A 15,913-nucleotide genomic window follows, 5' to 3' on the forward strand; every position below is an offset into this window, starting at 1 on the left:
TTGGGAATTTACTTTAAATTAGATGGCCTGAAATCTGATCTAGCTCAAAGTCTAGCTCTTTTTCAACAGTGCCAGACACATGTTTCAATAAAGCCCTTCCATTATTATTTTTTCTTGATTTACAGTCCGGTCCAAAAAATTATAAAAAATGTTACAATTAAGCAAAGATTATGTACTAACTGAATACAATTAAAATATAAATATATTACTCAAATTAACAAAGTTACTAGACTACTAAGCCTCAATTAACAATGGCAATTGAGTAGAATCCAGTGATCCTTCTAGAGATCTAGGAGGACATTTAGCTGCAAGAAGAACTTCTCTTCATCTGAACAACTTTAACTGTAAGTTAGGAGAATTTATTAGTCAGCTCAGAAAGCCCATTTGGTATATATACCGGTACTTGGCTGGGAGGCAGTAGGCAAAGCTACTATCTGTGGGATTATCATTGAACCTCTCTAACTAAGACAGAATTCCCCTTAAACAGAATGATAGCAAGGTGCCCACAAGAAGTCAGAAGAAGGGAATGATGGCATATATATCATGATATCATTGCACAAATTATATGTAAGTCATTCATGCCACGAAGCAACTGACACATTAACTAATGCATGTCATATTTTTGTGACTATGTCATCCGGTGACGGGTAGCATGGCGCCTCTCTCAGTAATTGGATTCACTGCTCTTACATTAGGACATTTTTCCATTTTCCATTCTATACAAAAGTAGCTTCTACCTTCCAGAAACATAAAGTCCTTATTCAGCATTTTGGGACAATAGAGAACATTGTGACACTCCAGCTGTTTGGAGAGTTTTATCCTAAAGGATCACATTCTCTCCTGTTACTCACAATTTGGTCTAATTTATACTGTCACTAGGTGGCACTCAATGCTAATACTCTGGATGTTAATGCATGCTCTTTTAACATGGGATTTATTTTTTAAAAAGAAACACACACACATTTAAGGAATCAGCTAGAGTAATTGTCAACATTGGGTTTCCCCAGATCTAAACCTAAAGACCATTTCAATTCTAAGAAATATATATTATATGGACCCATATGAAATGAAACATTTTCTTTCATACAAACACATTAAATAAAAAATAACAGCCTGGTGGTACCTTCAGGGCATCTGCAGTGGGATAGAGATCAAATAAATCATGATGGTTGCTACAACCACACAACCACAACCTGCCAGAAAGAGTGAAGCCTCATTCAAGTGACTGCAGCTGCCATCTTAACTTTTTAAATTCTCCCGTGGAAGGCTAATTATTTATTTGTCTCTAATTTATAAATATTTGCATGTGGTTTGTGAAGCAATTCTATTATGAAGATATAAATTATTAATTAAGAAAATTAAGAAGATTTAAATTATGAACACATCAATCCAGCATTAAAATCTTATGATAATCTCCATGACTGTCATCAGTTAAAATTTCTCTCTCTGAACACCCTCTGGGAGGGCATAAACCACCTTCAAAAGAGCAAAGGTTGGGGGGGGGGCTAATCTGATCTCAGGGGGCAAGCTGTTCGAGAGTGAGGGGGCTACCACTGAGATCTCATTCTCAAGGAGCCAAAGTCTTGGATCTGTCTAGGGTTAGGCTAAGTCAGTGGTGGCGAACCTATGGCACGGGTGCCAGAGGCAGCACTCAGAGCCCTCTCTATGGGCACACACGCTGTCACTGGGTTTTATAAAACCTTTTTGCTTTAGGCCTCCGCTGCCATGTACAAAAAAAAAGGTTCAATCAATCAGTCAATTTCAACTTCTTGCGGGGGGGGAAAAGATGCAAAGTTGGAATTGATTGATTGAACTTTTTAGTCCCACCCAGTCTGCTGTTACCATCACAGCCACGCCCACCCAATGGGCCACATCCACCCAATGGGCCACACCCACCCAGCACCCGTTGATGCATAAGTGGGTTTTGGGTTGCAGTTTGGGCACTCGGTCTCTAAAAGGTTCGCCATCACTGGGCTAAGTTATCCCAGCATTCTCTCTCAATTCACACAGACAGAAAGATACAGGTCTATGACCACACCTGGTTGTTCCCTGGACTGAAACAGTTTTCAGAATATATAATGGGAACTGGAAGGAGCTCTTAGAATTAGACATTAGTTTACACTACTATAAGCAAGGGAAGATTTATTTAATAATGATTGGCCCATGCTGGCATTAGTTGAATATGACCCCGCTAGGGAAATCCATTATGTGTTTGAAACAGCAGGCAATAACTGCAAAGTCAGTTTTTCAAGTGATCAGGGTTGATTCATTTCAGAAATCGTTGCTGCTACTCTCAGTTTCAATAGTTTTTTGGTTGTGCTCAGATTTAATACACTTCAAATCAGTTCAATCTTGTTATCTCTTGGACTGCCATCCATCCTGGCAGTCATTTAAGGAAGAGAACTTTGTCTCTCATGACAAACAACACTTTTTTCTTCCTAGCATTTTACCCACAAATGCAAAGTCCACTTTTTTCAGATCAACCAGGTATTGATCTGTTGGTTATGACAAGGATTGACAGACCAGCTTGTTGCTCAACCCTGATATTGTGGGCTAAGACACACTGACTGGCCTGAAGTCATCCAACTGGCTTTCATACCTAAGGCACGACTAGAACTAACATTCTCCTGGTTTAACCACTAGACCAAATTGATGACAAATATCACTCAATAGAAAAAAAAAAGAACCTTCAGGAACATTCTGCACAAGAATACACAGCATAATTTTGACAAGTTTTTTCTCACTATATTTACATAATTTCTTAGTTATATTTCTTTTGGAATTTATCTGACATTTTACTACTTGGACAATCATAAACAAATGCACATCTTTCGAGCCACATTGTATACTTTAAATTTGAAAATTATTTGCAGTAAAGCCACAAAGAATCTCCAAAATGAACAAATTTACAAAGACAGAAACTCAGCTGACTATAGCCCCTTCTATGTGAGGTATCCCCCAAAATATTTTTATCTCTTGAATTTGCTGCAACAGATTAGTATGATTAGCCCAGTCAAAGTTGGAATAAATAAATTTGAATGATACACACTTATAACTATAGGATGACTTAACATGTAGACTGTAGCGAATTTACTACTTTAAAGTTAATATTTCAGTGTATAATGGGGAGGGGGAATAGTCATCATACAGATAAACACACCAGAATGGAGACATTAATTTTTATTTATTATTCCCCAAGGATGCCGTTTTTCATTCATTCCTTGCTTACTGTGATCAATTCTCTCTCCCCCCCTTCCCACCCCCGAATATATGAATTAATATCATATTTTCATTTTTGAGTATTTCCTTTCTTTGTTCTTTATTTTTGAAATGCAACCTTAAGGGCGGGAATGCGGGGAACCCACAAGATTGCACTTCAAGCTTGCAAGTAAAGTTACTTAAAATCAGTGCTCCTTACTTCGGAATAAACGTTATTAGCACTCTGAGCTTTGAGAGTTTTGAGGCGGGAGCAATTCTGGCGCCAACGCCTCAGGCGCGTAGCAGGGTGGATGCAACCTGGATTGACGGGGGATTCTGGACCCCGTTTCCCTCTCTTCAGTCCAGTACCTTCCTTGGTGGGTCTGTGGATATCCTCCTGCCGTAGCGCTGCATGTGCCGCACTCACGGACGCGCTAGCCCTCTATTTTTGCTCAACTTTCGCAAAACTTTCCGGGCTAAGGTGCGGACACGCCGGGGTCGGAGCCAACCTGGCGTCAGAGAAGGGAATAAGGGAGGGCGAGGAGACCCCTCTGCCAGAGCAGAATTCTATCTTTATATATCAAGCCCATATGAAAAGACCTTGCATGCGACGGAAATCATTGACGAGATTCAGAAAGTGGTTCCCCCCCCCGTTTCATATTCATAGCAAAACTGTTTTCCTCAATTTGTTTGCCGCCTCCCCCCCCCCCGTAAATCTCTAGATTTTCCTTCCTGCTGGCTGGGCGTCCTGGGAATTATTGTCTCGGGAGGATGGTGTCACGTTAGGAAAAATGAATGCTCGAATTTAAAGTGCATTTTTGAAACGAGAATTTCGTCTCACCAGGTATTATTTTCTGAAGAATAAATTAAAATATCACAGGTATGAAACGTCTTTGTATGCTATTTTGGAGGGGTGGATTTTTTTTTAAAAAAAAGCAGCTTATGCATCTTTTTAAATAAATTAATATAATTTAAGTTGAAATTCAAGCTCTCTAAGAAAGGTTCTGTCAAGCAAATCCTACTGGAGATGAGCGCTTTCAGATCAGTTTAGGTATAGAACAATTCTCTGAGTTAGTGAAATTCCCAGTATAAATGTTGACTACTCTATTGATTATGGTACAAGAATAATCTTATTATCTTTCTGACTGCTATAATTTCAGAGTATCTAGAAACCACAAATTAAATGTTTTTATTACCCAATTTCCTTTAAAATAACTCTAAAAATTGATTCTAAGTATATACTTTTCTGAAACTTTCACCAGATAATCTGCAAATATTCAATAAATAGCAAGATTACTTTAAGAAAAAACCCTGCTCCCTTGCATCATATTTTCTTTTTAGTTTTATTTACCTGCAGCATTAATAGCTTCACATTCCCCTAAACATTTATCAGTAGTATTCTATTCTAATTAATTCTAATGAATATCTCAGAGAACTTTCTCTAAAACTTATAATGTATTTCATTTCCGATATACAATTCTACCGTAGATATTTAATATTATCTGTAACAGTTACAAAACTTAAGTCTTTGCATTGGTTATTGAAAATTCACAGCCTAAGGCAAGTAAAACAGATTTCCAGAATACTTGCCAAAATGTTGAATCACCTGTATAAGATATGGAATGAATTAGTATCTAAAATTGCTAAAATATCACCAAGCTATATATTTTTTTATAATCAAAACCTACCAGAGTAATAACAGTACTATCATTAGATTGCCTAATAAAATTGCGAAGGGTTCCAAGACTCAGGAATAAAAACAAAATACCAAAAGGCAGTGGAGAAAATGTTGGTCCAGTGGTTAAAGCACCAGGCTAAAAAGCAGGAGACTGAGTTCTAGTCCTGCCTTGGCTATGAAGGCCAGCTGGGTGATTTGAGTCACTCACTCTCTCTCAGCCCAACTCACCTCACAGGGCTGTTTTGAAGAAAATAGGAGGAGGAAGATGTGTGGGATATGTTTGCAACTTTGATTTACTTGTAAAAATAATAAATACAAATAAATTTAAAAAATGGAGGGTACTATGCTTCTGAAATTAATCAGTTTGTCATAATTTATGCAGAGGGATGTTAATAGTAAATGCCCATGCATTTAATAACATTGAATGGAAATCCATATCGCCTCATGAATTGCTGAAGGAAATTAATTCAGATTAATTATGTTTTATTTCTGAATAAATATAGGACAAACATAATCATCTGCATTATTGTAATATCATTTTTATTCAACCTAAGAGTGTTAAAAAGAATATGATATTTTAGTTGTTTGCAGTCTGCTGTGAAATTCAGAAAAATCTGACTAGAAATCATAGTGTGATAATATATACTATTATGATCCCTGTGAGGAAAAGAATAATGACTCTTTTTGTTCTCGATAAAAAGTTGAAACTTCTGTGTTTTCACTTTAATTGTAAAAGGAACAGAGCAATTATTAATTCCTCCATTAATCATTCACTGCTCTTTCCTGCTCATAAAATATCCCACATATTTCACTACAGTAATCAGCAAGCTGGCTGGGACCATAGGAAGGCAGATGTAAGGGCCACAGTGAAACACATAGGACTTAACAAATAATCTTACTGTGTTTTCTCAAATTTGGTTTCTTTAGATCATTACCAGACAGTAATGAAAATAGGAAAAAAAACCCTAGGATTTTGATTAAATATCATTGGGTGTTCTCCTTTCCCAGAATAAAATGGGTTTACTCCTTCCAATAGTAAGTCCAAAGGTTCCTTTGTGAAAGTACATTCAATATTGGTTTGGTAATTTGTTACCCAAACAATTAGATGAGATATAGTACTTTCTCTATACAGTATAGCCCTCACTCCAAACTTATTCACATCCCTCCCATGTTAGCATGTGATTTTCTTTCATTTCCAAATTTTCAAATTACTTTCTGTACCTTGATGTCAACATAAAGGGGGTGCTGCTGCAGTTTCTGCTGCAAATAATATTTCAGACATGCTTATGAAAGTCTTGACTCTGTATAAACTCTCATATCAACTTGTAAAATTAGGCATTCTCTATTTCATATTTAGAGAAACCATGTCTAGGAATAGCGCATCATGTTGTTGTTAATTGTTGTTAATTGCGAAGTCGTGTCCGACCCATCGCGACCCCATGGACAACGTTCCTCCAGGTCTTCCTGCCCTCTACCATCTTCTGGAGTCCATTTAAGTTCACACCTACTGCTTCAGTGACTCCATCCAGCCATCTCATTCTCTGTTGTCCCCTTCTTCTATTGCCCTCAGTCTTTCCCAGCATTAGGCCCTTCTCCAGTGAGTCCTTCCTTCTCATTAGGTGGCCAAAGTACTTGAGTTTCAACTTCAGGATCTGACCTTCTAAAGAGCAGTCGGGGTTGATCTCTTCTAGGACTGACTGGTTTGATCGCTTTGCAGTCCAAGGGACTCGCAGGAGTCTTCTCCAGCACCATAGTTCAAAGGCCTCAATTCTTTGGCGCTCAGCCTTTCTTATGGTCCAACTTTCACAGCGCATCATAGCTAAGACCATATATAATACTAATTATGGAGCCCTATTTACATGTTATCAACAATGCTATCTATGCAGAGTTTCAAATGAGATATAATCTCACCTGTTTCAGCTTAATGATGGCATCACAATTACAATATAATTCTCCTGTTTTCTCAGAGTAATATGGATTGCACAAATTAAGAGATAGTAAAGCATTTCAGTTAGGACTGGATATTGATTGAGTTTGAAGACTTAAATGACTGGAACAAAACACACCGTTTGTGTAGGTAGTTCATGCTAAGGCAATGTTTCTCAACTATGGCAATTTTTCAGATGTATGGACTTCAACTCACAGAATTCCCCAGACAGTTATGTCTATATCTGAAAGTTGCCAAGATTTAGAAACATATGCTAATGTCCAATAATAAATAAATAAAGTCAAATAATCTGCTAATAAAGCAGCCTGTCTCTCAAATTCTGGGATAGACAAAGGGAAAAAAGAGAACAGGAAAAATCCTTCCAGAAGAATTGGGAAAGATTTCTATAACAATTTATTTTTAAAGGGCTACTCCCCATTATTTCAGTTTTTCTTGTATCTTGAAATAGATCCAATGTTATGATGCAAGTGATTGGTATTGTACTAGGATTGGGGAGATTTCCACTGACCCATGAGCCTCATTGAGTGACCTGAGGCAATCATCCACTCTCATATAATATGTTTCATTTATACAGTTGTGAAAATATAAGGGGGTATGTATGGTGAGTTTCTTGGAGAAAGAATGTCATATAAATGTAGCAAATTAGTGTATTCCAGTTGTTTTGGATTATAAAATTTATAATTTCAAACCATTTGGTTGTAATCCCAGTTAGGAATATATTTGTTGTTGTTAGTTGCGAAGTCGTGTCCGATCCATCGCGATCCCATGGATAGGAATATAGAGAGAGCAACAAATAGCCTTTTTCTTTGTAAATAATCAAAGTATGACTGAAAAAAGGGATGATATAATGTTTCCTAAGGTTCTGAGCTGGATTAAAGCCAACTGATATCCTAGGAACAACGCAACAATGATGCCACTTCTATTACTTAACAGACAAGATACAGTATTTAGTCACAAGTGCTGAAAAGTAGAGTATGGCAGTGAAAGAATTAAGGGCATGAGTGGGGAAAACTCTGTGGTGCCTCCCTTCCTTTGGTGCACTAAGCACAGGTAATTTGGCTTAATGGTTCTTAGTAGAGTAAGATTTCAACTAAGCACATTTGGAACTCATGACTCACAATTCATGTTATTTCTCATTACCAGACAAACAACATAAGTAAAAAAGAAAATTAATAATTTCAAAAGCTGATATGAAACCTGAATATTGATAGCAATAATTAAACTTGACATATTCATTGGAAATTTTGCATTCACTGTTATGTGATAATAGAATTTTGATTGTTTTAACGAATAAAAATCAGATCAGAGTTTTGTAATTAAAAATTTAATCAAAATCAAGAAAACTTACAGTAATTTAAACATAGGAAACACTTTTTCAGAAATACACACCTTCAACAGCTTGAGACAGGAAGACAACAGTTTCAATTATATATTTGCCCTTAATTAAATATACAAGTCTTGGTTTTATTATGGGTTGTGGTAGTTTTGTTTGCATGGTTCATTGTATTAAAGAACACTTGCTATCAAAAGATACTCACCCATCATTTCTTTTTATAGATATTTAAACACATTTTCAATCAATCAATAGTCAAATTGCAAAAGCTACAAAAATATCTAAATAGCTAAGGCAGGCAGGTAAGCTTAAGACTAAACATACAGTCAGGTCATCTACTTTCTAGCAAAGTATATAATTACTATTACAAGTCACTCCTATTCATACATGAAATATCTCTTGGTAGTTTAAGAAGCTCTTATAAATCTGCAAGTATTAAATCTGCATTTTTAACCTACAGACTAATGGAAAATTTATATAAACAGAATTTTATTTTATAAATGTATGTAGTACATGGAAGGCATCATAAAAAACATTCATTTGACATTGTATTAGAAACCACAATGTTTTAAAAAAAAACGCTGATCAGAAATTAAAAAAAAAACATTTTTCTTATCAAGAAGAGCAATCCTCTAAGCCGTCTCCCTCCTCTTTCTTCCATAACTAACCTGACTAACAATTCTGTGTGGTTTCAACAGCAGTTATATCTGTCTTTTAGAGGCACATAAACCAGCCCCACTGCTAACTGGAACAGTTGTGGCTGGTATGAACCTCTTTTTGCTGCCAAACATAAGGCCTGAGTCTGTAGATGAAAAGAACAGGGATGAGCTTTGCACATTTTCCTTTGAGTGAAAAAGACCTAGGAAATTCTTCAATACTTTCTGCCGGAATTGCTGGTCCATAAAGGCGTAGATGATGGGATTAATGCAGCTGTTTGTGAAAGCCAGACAAGCACTGATAATGAGTCCCCTCCTGAGAGCTTTCAATACCTCACAAGAGAAGTCGATGTTCTGTACCACACCGTAGGTGATGAAAGCTGTGAAAGTATTGAAGGGTAACCAACAGCAGATGAATGCCCCAATGACGACAAAGATGATTTTAAGAGCATGGTTTGTTTTCCTGCCTAACTTGACATGACTCTGGAGCATGGCGAAGATAGAGCAGTAGCAGAATAAGATTACTCCCAAGGGTAGCAAGAAAGTCAAAAAAAGTACAGTGAAAATATAGATGACAGAAGGCTCTTCATCCTGGCATGAAAACCTGTCTCCCACAGGGATCAGCTTTCTGTAGAGCAAAGATGGTATTCCTAATAGAAAGGAAAACACCCAGATGCAACCGCAGGTAATGTTGGAATTTCTCTTGGTCCCGAGAGATCTGGAATCCCAGTGTTTATTCATCACAAGGAAGCGTTCCACACTCATGCCCATCAGGAACAAGATGCTTGAGCAACGGTTCACGGAAATCGCATAGCTACTAAATTTGCACAGCTCTTCACCAAACCACCAGGAATCAAATGCTTCTGTCAAAGCCCAAAAAGGCAAAGTGCATACAAAGACAAGGTCTGCAATGGCCAGGTTAAGGACGAAGTTGTCTACAAGCCTCTGGTTGCCTCGTTTCTGCACCATCACCAGGACCACAAATAGGTTCCCAAAGAAGCCAATGAAAAAAATCATGAAGTAGATGACAGAGATAAAAATAGAGGCAAATGGCAGCTTTTCCCTAAGGCAGAAGGCATCACTGGTAACTCCTGAACCATAATAATCTACAGTGGGTAATTCCAAATCTCCATTCCAATTTTTGGTCATGGCCAAGTCAGTTACCAACTCAGAAATCTTCATTTTCTATCAGAGACTCAGCAAAGAGTTTTCAGCCTACAGTTGCAAGGGCTAGCCAAAGTACATATGCTCTATATTTGGTTGGGTGGTATTTAAATAAAGCAGTGGTTTGCCTGTTTTTAAGCACCTGTGGTAACTTCCTCTTGTTTTTATGAAAAGTTGATGCCAAGCAGCAGATAGAAATCCTGAAACTCTATAAGAATGAAGTAAACACTTAGTAACCTAATTTGGTATGGCTGAGTAGCCACATTCTTGGTGGTAGTGTAGTCTATTGTAGTTAGTTATTTGCAAGCTGCTTTTCTCATTGGATAGTTTAAGCTCTTTCTCAGAAGGCTCAGATCAAATTGGAATTACAAGTCTTAAAATTTCAGCCAACATAGGAATAGTCATAAAATTATTGGTCATAAATTATTAAGGAATATTTTGTCTTTTTTCCAAAGTCAGTTTTTTTCCCAATAGGCAAAATTAAGTGGTGCTTTCAGTAGTACAGAGAGACTGTTAGCATCCTCATCTTGCATGACAAAGTTATGAAGTCCACAATGGCCAGTTCCACATTCCTTAAGCTAATTTGTTGCACTCAAATGAGGTAAAATGTGCTGTCCTTTCATCATGTCAATTTAAGTTAAAACTGCAGTCTCATCTATTTTTGTAAGAATGGGAGAAATGCCACCTTGTTCTTCATCTCAGCTATTGAGTGTCTTGAGACATCCTTGTCTTTCACATTGAATTCTTCAGACCATTACAATTCAAATATTATTACAATTATCAAGCAGTGGTTCCTTCCACACCAATCCAAAGTAAAATGTTTAAAAATTCCATTTAGGTATATTTGAATAAACATTTTCTAGCAAATTATGCTAGAAAACAATGACAGATTATATATTTTATGAATGAAAAAAGAGAAATGCACATCAAGACATTTAAACGTAATATAGATAATGCCTAGCATGACACAGAAAGTACTTGATTCAGAGATGGAATAAAATCACTCACAGATAGCAAAGATGGCTATTTTCTTCCTTCTCTCAGTTTCAATCCAAACTGAACACAAACTTCTAACCCGGGTAGCATCTTTTTCTTTGCCTAATATCAAAAAACAAGCTGCCTTCCACTGAGGTAATTCTCAGGACATGCAAAGAATAAGATGTGGCCAAATCATAAGTTTTATAAATTGTGAACACTAGACAATCAGAAAGATTGAACCAAGAAATGCTGATCATGAATTTACAGTTCTGTTATTTTATATACATTATTTGAGAATTGCTGATGCTTGAAAAAAATAAGTCAATCAAAAAAATGGCCGATAAAAGACAAGGAAACAAGATATTATCACTAATGACTTATCAGTTTTGTAAATTCTTTACCTTATCTTTCTGATGAGGAAAAAAAGCACAAAAAAACACAAAATGACCACAGAAGAAGCTAAGATAAGATGGCAAGGGGATATGCACAGGGCAAGGGTGCCCGTATGTTTCAGCTGGAAAGGAGAAAGAGTCATGAAGTAATTGACACTGACAAATTCTAGTTTGCGCTTCGAGAACCAAACAAATGATGAGTACCAGGACAACATTTTCTTGCCAAAATGCGGCAAATACCAAATTTGACAAGTTTCAAAGGAGTCGAATACCAAGGTATGACTATGTTGCCTATTTGTAGTTGTGCTAATAGTTGTTAATCTGCAAGAATGTGTCTATACATGAAGAACAATAAAAGAAACTACTCTTAAATAACTCCAGATGTCATTCTTGGTTCTTGGAGTCTGACACTGATTAACTGAAAACAACAACAAACGATCTTAGAGATACTAAATACAGTCTCAGCTGTTGCCTGCTCCTTTGCCAGTTCCTCAGGGCAGCTATTCTGATTATACTACATCCCCAAATTTTCAGCGCTCAGAATGATGGAGTAGGAGACTTTTGAAGATCACACAGCAGAAAATGGTAGATGTTGCCTGTTTTTAGAACAGCTAAGGAAACTTCTGCAGTTTCCTAAAGTCCATTCACATTTGGATAAATAATTAAAACTTGAAATTCATTCATACGAACAGGAAAGGTGAATAATTATAACATACATTTATAAGAAATATAAAACAATTTTAAAAGGTAAAGACATAATAGTTCATAAACATTAAAAATAGATATGTTTCTGTAAAATATATAGGGAAAATATAGAAAAATATGGAGAAAAGATAAGAGAGCTGTATCTCTAATAAGATGTATATAGAAATTAAGATTCTAACAGATGCAGTTTTTTATTCACAGTTTATAAAAGCCTCATGTTTAATTTTTCATCTATTATATTTTGTATTAATATCTAGTCTAGACCTAGATTTGGTAAGCTAAAGAGAACCAAATTCCTATTGTCTTATTCCACAAATAGGAAGAAAGGAAATGAGAGCGTAAGAATCTTTTAAAATTAGGACAATTTACTATGCCTACCAGATATTTGGGGACACCTACCAGAATTCCCAGCCAGCATGGACATTGCTGAGAATTCTGGAAACTGAAGTTCACACACAAGGAGAGTGTCATGGTTAGGAAAGGCTGCCTTGAGTGTTTCTCAATTTCAGCAACAAAGATGTATGTACTTCAGCTCCCAGAATTCCCCAGCCAGCCATGCTAGTTAGAAATTTGGGAGCTGAAATCTATACATCTTAATGTACTAACATTGAGAAATACTGTCTTAAGATATGGTCCATTGGCATATTAGGACAAATCTACTTTTCCTCTATCAAGCGACTAGGTCCTCATTGCCTTTCTAAGAAATTGCAGGAACAGTTTAATAGCTGCAGATATTCTCACTGACTGGGCACTTTATTGTTTAAATGCTATTGAACTGATAAAACATTACTATAAATGTTTTCAAAGGGACTTCTATAGCCACTTTAATTTAAGATTACTGTGCACAAAATGAAATCTTTAAGAAATGGGCAGTCTGATCCAGCATATAGATTTCAGCTGCTGAGATTAAATTAATTACATTTAATTAATTACAGCCCACAGGACATAAACATCTATTTGTTGGGGATGGTTCTGCTCAAATTGCACTTGGACTGCCCCTGGTAGTTGTGAGTCAATATGTCTCCTTTCATGAAACATATCCAGTGTATCTTGTCCACTTCCCTATGTAAGATGTGACCATTCTCCTTTTGGCCATCCCTGGAAGATTGGCAGGGCTCCTTGATACCACAATTGGACCATGAACCCCAATGGGCTCATGGGTGGTATGCTCCTCCCCTGTTCCATTTCTTTATATTTGTGTTCTCTCCTAAGGAACTACCACCCCTACTGGCTCCTTGGTTGCCTGCTTCCTCTGAAGACCCAGGACTGAACTTACCCTGCCAGTTGTGTGTTCTATGACTAAAGCAGGCCAGTCTGAATCCAAAGAGATGACATCCTGCAATTCCAGATGAGCCCCCAACTTGTTGCCCATAAAACTCAGGTGCCTGTGTGGGGTGGGAAAGAACCTAATCCAGTGGTGGCGAACCTATGGCACATGTGCCAGAGGCGGCACTCGGAGCCCTCTCTGGGCACACAAACTGTTGCCCCAGCCCCCCCTCCTCCCACAGCCCCCTCCTCACCAGCAGCCCCCCAGAGGAGAGTTGCCCTTGGGCATGGCCCAAGTGAAGCAGTGCAGCAAAGGACATGGTAGCCGGGCAGCGGGGACAAGACTCCACCCGTGCGCTCCATCACACACAGATGATGCTGCGGGGCACGGGCGGAGGGCATGGCCACCATGGAACTGCTGGGCTGCAGGGTGATCTGTGGTGGGCTGTGGAAGTGGTGGGTAGCCCAGCGGGCACAGCGGAGCGGGGACGGGTGGGGGGCAGTTTTTGGGCACTCGGTCTCTAAAAGGTTTGCCATCACTGACCTAGTCCCTGAATTTGAGAAACACCCAAAACCATAGAAAGTGGGGGGGAGGTTGCTTCCCTCAATATGAACCACAATTACTTGGTGCAAAGCAAAAGGTATTTTATTAAGGGGAGGAATCAAGTCTTTATATAGGGTGCAGAAATAATGGATGCATAAATTGTTATATGTAATGCATCCACAACAAACAATAAAATACATAGATTAGATTTTGAGGAAAGAAAGATTAGATTTGAGGCACCCTTAAAATATCTTGCATCTTTTTTTCAAACTGGCCTTGCTTCTTTACACTTGTAACACTTAAGGACTTCAAAACACATTGCTGATTGATGGTCCCTGAAAGGGGTATTTTTTGCACAACAAAGGAAATGGCTTTGGTTCAAAGGAAAACCTAAAATTCTAAGTAACACTACTTTTATGTTGTTATTATTTAGGGCATTGAAACAGTGCGCTAAGCCAAAACTAAAGAACAGTTACAAAAATGTACTTCTGATAAGTATTTTTAAAAAACCCACTAAAGCTGTAAACAGCCTCGTACTCCAAAGATTTCAGTAAACTTAAGAAAGAAGGAAACTGTTACAAACTGGCTAGGCTTCATCATGGGAAGCAAGGAAATAACCTAGGTGCTAGAAATGTGGGTACCCAGGATTTGTAATTAGCTTGTCATGGACAGTAGAAATGACCTGGAGGGACAGAAGGAAGAGACACTGTCAAGATAAAGTCAGATGAGTCCAGGGCAGAACTGTAACCAGAAAAAATGTCTCAGACAAAACTTTTGCTAGGGAGGCAGGGGAGAAGCACATCCAGACTTGAAAGATTCTGTTGCTGTAGCCATATAATAAAAATAGTATTGGCCTGCATGACTTTGGTTTCTTAATCCAATCTATTTCAAAGGGTGGACATAGCTGGGGAGGTAATATAAGGGGAAAAGTGGGAGGAAATAAAATAATTGGATCACAGAATGACATAAGTGGCTTAGTTAAATGGCTTCTTGGTAAAACTCTACAAGTAAAACTGAATTGGGATTTAAATTTAATCATTAACTTTGAGTCTGCTGACCCTCAAGGTAATATAATGGCAAGAAATTTTTCTCCTAACCCTAACCTCAGTACTCAAAATACCCCATATAATAAATTGAAGACTACAACTAAGCATAAAAGCACTGAAATTAAGCATCAGTTTCAAGGAGAATTAAACATGACTCTTCATTTTTCTAATGGTTATAGAAATACTTATCTAATCTGAAACTCAGGTCTCCATCTAATTCATATGATAAATCAACCACCACTGTTATGCGGAAAAGTGACTTCCACTTCCGACCTTTACATAATATAACTATCAATATCAAGGAATTCCATCCCAAAACGTACTTTGTCCAAAACCAGCAATGCATACAGTATATCTAACTCTCATCCCAGCACTCATAGCTGTGGATTTTTTTAATCATATGGTATAGAGAGAGTGCTGAGTTAGAATTTGAATAAATATTTTATTGCCTTTAAGGAAAAGGTAACTACAATGGGATAATTATTCTTTCACAATAAAACTTCCAAATGCTAAAGATATTATTAAACAATGCTACAGAATAATACAATGGTTCTTTTTAAAGCTATTAAAAATACCTGGCTAATTAATATGTGAGTTAGATCAGCAGTCCCCAACTATTGCGGCTTGGCAGCCTGGCTTGGGGGGAGAGAGGGGAACTGGGTCGTGCATGTGGGGACTGGCACGCCTGCAAGCCGGTCCGACTCTTGTGTGAGTGGAGCTGCATGCGCGTGTGCGTGCTGGCCCACCTCTTGCACAGCCCAGTTCTGAATAGGCCCCAGCCCGGTTGGCGATCCCTGAGTTAGAAGACCACAAAAATTGTTCCACGTTGTGCATACATAATAAAACCGTATCAAAAAGACACCAAAAATTATTCCCTGTCTCCCAAACACAGATTATGAATTGCCTTGCAGCAACTAACAAAAATTATCAGTTCTTTACACAGCAGTTTTGTTATTTGTTTCCTCAAATGCCAATAATAAAGCTAAAGAAACATTTAGCACAATA

General features: G+C 37.6%; 2 protein-coding genes across 2 annotated transcripts in view; both read right to left on the minus strand.

Annotated features, from left to right (window-relative positions):
- Positions 1–15,913, minus strand: part of INAVA (innate immunity activator) — a 79,426-nt gene that overhangs the window by 57,020 nt on the left and 6,493 nt on the right. The window lies entirely within an intron of this gene.
- GPR25 (G protein-coupled receptor 25) lies at positions 8,217–10,028 on the minus strand. The gene has a single exon (XM_039323193.1). It carries the CDS (start codon positions 9,993–9,995, stop codon positions 8,859–8,861), a length of 1,137 nt encoding a protein of 378 aa, XP_039179127.1. The 5' UTR covers positions 9,996–10,028; the 3' UTR covers positions 8,217–8,858.

The sequence above is a fragment of the Crotalus tigris genome, unplaced genomic scaffold, assembly GCF_016545835.1.
Source record: "Crotalus tigris isolate CLP2741 ecotype Arizona unplaced genomic scaffold, ASM1654583v1 scf7180000024167.7108832, whole genome shotgun sequence".
Taxonomy (NCBI): domain Eukaryota; kingdom Metazoa; phylum Chordata; class Lepidosauria; order Squamata; family Viperidae; genus Crotalus; species Crotalus tigris.